This window comes from Chlorocebus sabaeus, chromosome 8, assembly GCF_047675955.1.
Source record: "Chlorocebus sabaeus isolate Y175 chromosome 8, mChlSab1.0.hap1, whole genome shotgun sequence".
Lineage (NCBI taxonomy): Eukaryota > Metazoa > Chordata > Mammalia > Primates > Cercopithecidae > Chlorocebus > Chlorocebus sabaeus.
Genome location: NC_132911.1, coordinates 8,162,176 through 8,170,338, shown reverse-complemented (window position 1 = coordinate 8,170,338; position 8,163 = coordinate 8,162,176). Strand labels below are relative to the sequence as shown.

The 8,163-nt window shown below is 38.8% G+C and overlaps 1 protein-coding gene across 1 annotated transcript; it reads right to left on the bottom strand.

Moving 5' to 3' along the window:
- Window positions 1-826: 826 nt before the first annotated feature.
- DEFB108B (defensin beta 108B) lies at window positions 827-5,268 on the bottom strand. Its single transcript, XM_037983508.2, has 2 exons — window positions 5,211-5,268; window positions 827-1,190 (listed from the first exon to the last, which is right to left on the bottom strand). Exons 1-2 carry the CDS (start codon window positions 5,266-5,268, stop codon window positions 1,027-1,029), a joined length of 222 nt encoding a protein of 73 aa, XP_037839436.2. The 3' UTR covers window positions 827-1,026.
- Between the last annotated feature and the right edge of the window lie 2,895 nt (window positions 5,269-8,163).

Genomic DNA, 8,163 nt, shown 5'->3' with positions numbered 1-8,163 from the left:
GATAATACATCTGTGTTGCTTTAAGCCACTAAGCTTGTTGTAATTTGTGATAGCAGCCTTAGGAAGCCAATGCAGTGTTTTAAAAGATGGAAGAAAATGCTGAATGATTATGTCCAGTGAAAGTTGGGAACTAAAGGAATTCCCTGAATCTCGGCCAGGCATACATGTACAAACCCAGGGAATTGGCCTTTGAAAAGGGTGTGGAAGAAATTGCCTTTAATCTGAGTGCAACTCTTTTTTTTGTAATTTAGATTTCTGATGAAGTCTGGTTGATGTGGGAATACGTGATTGTGCAAGTTTCCCATGTGCTGCACTTTTATCTGGGAGAGACAAACCCCTGCAAGGTTGCATGGAATAGGACAGTGCATTTTCCCGGTAAAAAAGGGAAGTAGTCTTCCCAGACGCAGGATGAAGGGTTGCAGTGCTAGACGAAAGCAATGGGTATGGTGAAAATTCCCCGACCCTGCTGTAGGTCATTTTCGACTAAGAGCTCATCTAGATCGGATAGAAGGATACTGGAAACCAAACAGTAATCAAGTCACAACATGTAATATAAACTTCTTTCTTTCTTTTTTTTTTTTTTTGAGACAGAGTCTTGCTCTGTTGCCCAGGCTGGAGTGCAGTATTGTGATCACGGCTCACTGCAGCCTCCACCTTGTGGGTTCAAGCGATTCTCCTGCTTCAGCCTCCTGAGTAGCTGGGATTACAGGAGCCCGCCACGACGCCTGGCTAAATTTTTGTATTTTTAGAAGAGACAGGGTTTCACCATGTTGGCCAGAATGGTCTTGATCTCCTGACCTCATGATCCGCCCACCTTGGCCTCCCAAAGTGCTGGGATTACAGGTGTGAGTCACCGTGCCCAGCCGGTAATATAAACTTTTAAAAGAGGTTTTGTGCTTGTTGGTTTTGCTTTATTCTTTATTGAGGATTCAATAAAAATCCCTGTGAGAAAAAGGGAGAGAGGGAAAGGGAGACAGGGAGAGGGAGCGAGAAAAAGAACACAAAACATCCAGCAAACAACAGGCTTCAGTCCATTTTGGGTGTAGTGCTCTCAATTCGTGGTTGATGCCCCAGAGGCAGGCAGCAGGGTCGGCTATTTAAACATCTCCCAACATGGATTTCTGTTTTGAGGCAAAAGTCCCGACAGGAGCCATTTGGACGTTCACAGATCTCCTTGAATTTGCCGCTGGCTGCACGCAGAAGAGCATTATTGTAACCATTCATCAGTCTTTCTTACTTTGTATTGAATTACTTGGACGTAGGGGGCAGTGCCTGAGGATAATCTTGTGTGGATTTTTTTTTGTGTGTATGTGTGTTGTTATTTGATTTCTTAAACACTTAAAAATCTGCTGTCCTACAAAAATTTGGATTTTTTGGTGTTCTTGAAAAATCTGAGAATATTGGGTGCACCTACATGACAAAAGACTGGAGGCGAATAGCCTGCCCCCCTTTACAAGTTCTAGAGCATGCACATTTCAGTTTATTTATTCCTTATTATCTCCTAACACTGATGGGAGATATCAGCCTTTTAAAAAATATAATGTCTTATGCTATGGATTTTCCTGGAGTGAAAGAGAAGAAAATCTCTTTTGGCTGCTCTCTTTTTATTTCTACACACACACATACACATACTATATGATGGGTTACAATAGGTGTATCTTTCAAAAGTAGAACTGAAATATAGACCTAAAAGATCATATACTTTAAGGAAATTGTTAGAGAGGATATTTTTTTCTGTGGAAGGGAACAATATTCCTATGTGTTTAACACACAAATTTATATGTGCCAGTACTTGTTACACCCTGTGACTTCACTCACTTCTTATAGCTCTGGCACTGGTCTTTGAGGTTGCAATTTTTCTCTAGAAACCATTGCACATATGAGGGGTGAAACATTCAAGGTCTTCTTAGAGGCTCAAAAACTATACTTGTTGAAAACATTTAATAGTATTTCCTTTATGTCCCAAGATATCACTGCCCTGGGGATAGGCCACCCACATTGAGATGTTTAGTTTGAAAAGTGTTTTAATTCTGAGCAGTCTTTGTATGTAACACAGAGCACTTCTCCATGACAACTTCTTGACAATAAGAGAGGTATAAAAACCAGCACTTTTTTTTTTCTATTCTGGAACACAAAAACCAATTCTAGAATAGCTTTCAATCAGTACAGCGATTTTAATATACATTCAGTAAATGCCTATTGAGTTACACTGAAATCCAAATGCATTAGATTCAATTTAACTTTTCAATGGTCACAAAGCAATTAGTGGATTGATGTGAAGACCAAATACATGCAACATTGTATTTCTATCTATAAGGTAAATTGCAAAATAATTAAACGTGATGCTTTTTTAAAGACAATGATAATTCTAAGTGTTGAGCACTTGGTAGAAACAAGCTGAAATCTGAGTTTTTGGATCCCTGAACTTTCCGTCTTTTCCTTTCATCTGTAACTAGTCAACTACTATGTATGTAGAGCCCATTGGCCTTGGGCTAAAATTGGCGCTTTGCAGCTGGAAGAGTCATGAGAGATTAGTATAGTGTAGAGGATGAACCACTGACCTGTCTTGTGATATGTGATAAATCACTCTTGAACATCCCTCTGTTGTAGTACTTCCAGAATCTGATTCAAGTCTTGGCTTATAATAGGTATTCAGTAAATGATTGTGGAATAATTGATTAAAATACAGCTAGGTTCTATCTTGTAACATGTTTGTGTGGAAATTTGTTGTTACACTTAGTTCACAGGTCTTTGAATCATGTGTACTATTTTACTATACTGGACTCTATTGAGCATTTTATTTTCAAAAAACTTAATACAGAACTACCATTTGACCCAGTAATCTCATTACTGGGTATATACCCAAAGGAAAATAAATTAGTCTTGTAAAAAGACATAAATTTGTATGTTCATCACAGCAGTATTCCCAATAGCAAATGTATGGAATCAAACTAGGTGTTCATCAACAGTGGACTGAATAAAGAAAATGTAGTATATATATATCATGGAATACTATGCAGCCATAAAAAGAACAAAATTGTGTCCTGTGCAGCAACATGGATGCAGCTGGAGGCCTTTATTCTAAGCAAATTAGCTCAGGAACAACAACCCAAATACCACACATTCTTAGTGATAAGTGGGAGCTCAGCAATGAGTGCACATGGACATAAAAATGGGAACAACAGAGATTGGGTCCTACCAGGAGCGGAGGGAGAGGGAGTAAGGTCTGAAAAGCTACCCTTTGGGTACACCCTACCTGGGTGACAGAGTTATTCATACCCCAAACCTCAATATCACACAATATACCCATGTAACAAATCTGCACATGCACTCCCTGAATCTAAAATAAAAGTTGAAATTATTTTAAAATGTTCAAATTACAAAGGACTTTGTAAAATTATGATGTACCATTGTTCATTTGCAAGAATTCAGGTAACATTAGGGATTTAAAAAATATTTTGTTTTTATTTGTTCTTTGCTTGTAAACCTTGTGTCTTGCATATTGTGGACACAATGTCTTTTCCAGCTATTTGCTTTAGGAACAAAAGTTAGAGTTACAATGAACATCAAAGCCTGTCTTGTCTAGTCCCTTACCTTAAAGATGAGGAAATGAGCTGAGGGAAAGGAAGAAACTTGCCCAAGATCACCCAATGATCGAGTGAGGAAGGTGATAGGGACGGCACTAACGCTTGGTATTCTGAGCTTCATTCTGTTTTCCACTCTTGCCCCCTCTCTGTGTCCTCCTTTCCTCTCTAGCCTTCTATAAAAAGTTTGCAGTTCTGCTGCAAAGTCTACTTAAGGACATCCAGAGGAGACACCACCTTTCATCAGACTGCGTTCTTTAGTACCGTCCTGCGTGTTCCTCCCCAGTCTTGTTGTATCCCATTTTTGACTGTAAGTAGTGCTTCTGCCTGTGCCGTTCTATCCAATTAGTCTCTTCTATTTCGATTGAGTGACAGTGAAAACAAACAAACAAAAATTTGTTTATCCAAATTTGGAACTTTTAAACCTTGATTAAAAGCATTGATTTTCTGGGGCTATAGAAGTAAGACACATATTTTAAAATATTTTTAACTGATTAAAAAAAATCAAACCCACGTATTTAACCAGGGTGACTGTTTAACAAGTACCAGTCAGATAGGTCTTCAGTAATGCCACAAGGATAACAATCTCATAAGTCAGTCCCCGATGTCGTGTGCTACTGAGCTCATATAATTGGATATAATTGGAGCTCACCTATTATCAGGCTTTAGAAAGTCTCACAAAGAAACAGCACAACAGAACCCTAAGGTGGGATGTACAGGGAAAGCCAGGATATTAAAACAAAGCATTGACTCTGACATTTACCCCACTGTTGGGAAAAACCTTCAGTTTCCAGGGCCTTAATTTTTTCCTCTATAAAACAGCAAAAATAGAAGCAATAAGTTGCTTATTCATCCTTGAATACACATGTTCAGGATTTTCCAGAAAATTTTCGGATCTACTTTGGTTGTCTAGTAACCTCCTTGGGCAAATCCAAGAAGCCCTATACACACTTCTCCAAAGCATGTCTGTGCAAGGGGCCTTATACCTGCGATTAATGTTTGCTTGCTGAATGCAGTAGGCTATGCTCTGGTGTGGGGTCATCCCTGGTCCCTGTGTTTAAGTTCTACATTACAAGACTAGATGCTGAGAAGGAAGAGGGAAAGCTAGGGATTGAGATGGAGCCTTAAGAGGAAAAGTCAAGCCCCAGGGACCAACAGTACTGGGGAACAATAAGTTAAAGATTTCTTCGACTATAGTAATATTTTCAAAGAGACTTCTTCCACCAATCCCTTCTGTCTGAGCCTACCACAGCTTTGGAATAGCTCTTATGCCAGTGTCTTAGGATAAATAACTTCTGCTGAAAGAAACTGGAGGAGTTTTGGAGACTAAGATTTAGTAGAATAATGCCTGATTTTTAATTTCTGAGGTCTAGTAACTGCTAGTAAACTTGCCTAATTTAGAGATGGAATAAGAGGGTTTCAAAGACTTGAAACACGATTGACTTCATCTAAGTGAGTTGCTATGGAGAATTAATGAATTAGGTGGCTGCAGGCTCCTCAGCCAATGTGTCTTCCAGATTTCCTATGAGATCCCCTATCTGGTCATAGATAATGGTGATTTCTCTTTGAGTACTGAATCCCCGTAAGGTGTTAGGCACTCCATTCTTACCAAGTTTATTTTGTTACCTGGTAGAACTTGGCTCATAAAGAAGAAAATGGTGGAGAGGAGGACAGGAATCCTCATGGCTGAAGAAAGAAGAAAGTTTGGCTTCATTTCCAGGAGGCAGAGAAAACTTCCGTCTGTGGCTCTCTAGCACCAGTGGAATGTCTCTGTTTGGATAATAAGAGCCTTTCTGTACCTCATTAGGGATGTTCATAGATTGAGGTGTTCTATGCCTGCAAAACTGCTTCTATGGGAGGACTGAGAGTCCTTTTTTTATTGGACAGCCAGTTCATTAGAATGATGTGGGTGCACAGTTTTGGCCAGAAAACCTTGTTCAATGGGAACATAAGCTACAAACATTTTGGCAAAAGATGAAAGTTTATGAACAAACAACCATTTATATTGTTACAATAAATTAGACTGTGTTAAAAAACCAGTTGCTTTCGTTAATTTTGTTAGTGAACACTTCCCAGACTTTACTAGCCCTGCGAAGAATTAATCACCCCACTTGCTCCTGGTCTGAAACCCCTAAGTGCTTTGTTGATGTTACAGTGCTTACTGCCTTGTATGTTAGATTAGTGAATGTATATTTGCCTCTTCCACTACTGTATGAGCTTCTTGCTTGCTAGGACAAGGCTATATTCCTCAGAGCAGAGGAGGGAGTTGAATCATGTGGCCATTTATTCTGAAATCCTCTTCACCAAGTGGAACAAAACAGAACAGCGAAAGACCACTGCACATGGAAGCAGGAGGTCTGGATTTGGGTTCTAGATCTCTAGATCTATTACTAACTGGAGGTATGGATATAGTCAGGAAAATTGTCTTCCTTAGGTGCTTCCTTAATACCACCTATAAAGGTTGAGATCCGTTGGATCTAGATCAAGGGATTCTCAATCATTACTATGCATAAAATCACCTGGGAGAGTTGCTTTGCAATACAGATGCTTAGTTCCATCTCATGATGTTTTTACTATTTTTTAAAATTGATCTGGTATTTTTCATTAAATAATGTAAACTTTCTTAGTCTACATCTAATAAAACTCCCACCGGCATACAAATACATTGAATGATATTAGCAGCAGAATCTTTAAATAAAGTAAACACATACAACTATTAAACCACTTTTTTTCATTACTTATTATTTCATGCTGTTTGTCACCATTGTCATCATAATCAGCATCATCCTACATTGCAGAACACCCATTACGAACCATATGGCATAAACATGTTTCCTACTCGTAAGGAGCATATATTCTCTATACGCATACGAAATTAATGTCTGAACAAAGTGGCTTAAACAAGGCAGAAGTTTGTTTCTTTCTCACTTAAATCTATAGTTACACCTATCGTGGCTGGTACAGATGCTTGCCAAATTCATTAGGGACGCAGGCCCCTTCCAGCTGTGTGCTCTGCTGTGCTTTAGAAGAGGCTCCAGTTTGGCTGTGAAATCCCCAGCTATCATTTTTTAATTCCAGGCAGCAGGAAAGAAAATAGCCAAGAGAGAAAAACAAGGGAACCTCTACCCCTCCTTTTAAATTTTTTAACCAATCCCCTCTTTTTTTTTTGTAACCCAATTTGTTGAGCTATGATTACATTTAAAAAGCTGTCCATGTTTAAGGTATGCATCTCAGTGAGTCTGGGGATAAGTATACATCGTGAACACAACTACCCTTAAGGTTATAGACATATCCTTCACCTCCCAAAGTCCCCCCCATTATTATTATTATTATTATTACTGGTAAGAAATTTTGGTAAGAACACAAAACCACCCTTTTAGCGAATTTTAAGTATGCAATACAGTATTCTTAGCTATAAGCACTATGCTGTATGTGAGACCTCCAGAACTGACTTATATGGTATATCTGAAACTTTGTGCTCTAACCACATCTACCCATTTCCCCTGCACCACGGCCCCTGGCAACCACCATTCTCCTCTCTGCTTTTGTGAGTTTGTCTATTTTAGATTTCAAATGCAAGTGAAATCATATAGTAATTGTCATTCTGTGGCTGGCCTATTTCATATAACGTAATGCCCTCGAAGTCCACCCATGTTGTCACAAATGACAGGGTTTCATTATTATGTAACACTGAACAATATTCCAATGCATATACGTATTACCCATTTATCCTGATACTCTCCCTCCACCTGCCTCCCAACAGGCCCCAGTGTGTGTTGTTCCCCTCTCAGTATCCATGTGTTCTCATTGTTCTGCTTCCACTTGTCAGTGAGAACATGCAGTGTTTGGTTTTCTGTTCCCGGGTTAGTTTGCTGAAGATAATGGCTTCCAGCTCCATCTATGTCCCTGCAAAGGACATGATCTCATTCCCTTTTATGGCTGCATAGTATTTCATGGTGTATGTACCACATTTTCTTTATCCAGTCTATCATTGATGGACATTTGGGTTGATTCCATATCTTTGCTATTGTGACTAGTGCTGCAGTGAACATGTGTGTGCATGTATTTTTATAACAGAATGATTTATATTCCTTTGGGTTTATACACAGTAATGAGATTGCTGGGTCAAGTGATATTTCTGGTTCTAGGTCTTTGAGGAATCACCATACTGTCTTCCACAATGGTTGAACTAATTTACACTCCACCAACAGTGTAAAAGTGTTCCTATATCTCAACAGCCTCATCAGCAGGTAGTTTTATGTAAAATTTTTTTTGAGAAACCTTCATACTATTATCCAAAATGGCCATAGTAGTTTGTATTTCCACCACGAGTATACAAGGATTATCTTTTATCCACATCCTCACTAATACTTGCTATTCATCTTTTCGATAACAGCTATTCTAAGAGGTGTCAGGTGACATTTCATGGTGGTTTTTATTTGCATCCCCCTGACAATTAGAGATGGTAAGAATTTTATCACATATTTGTTGGCCATTTGTATCTCTTCTTCTAGGAAATGTCTATTCAGATCTTCACCTATTTAAAAAAAAATTTCAACTTTTATTTTAGATTCAGTGA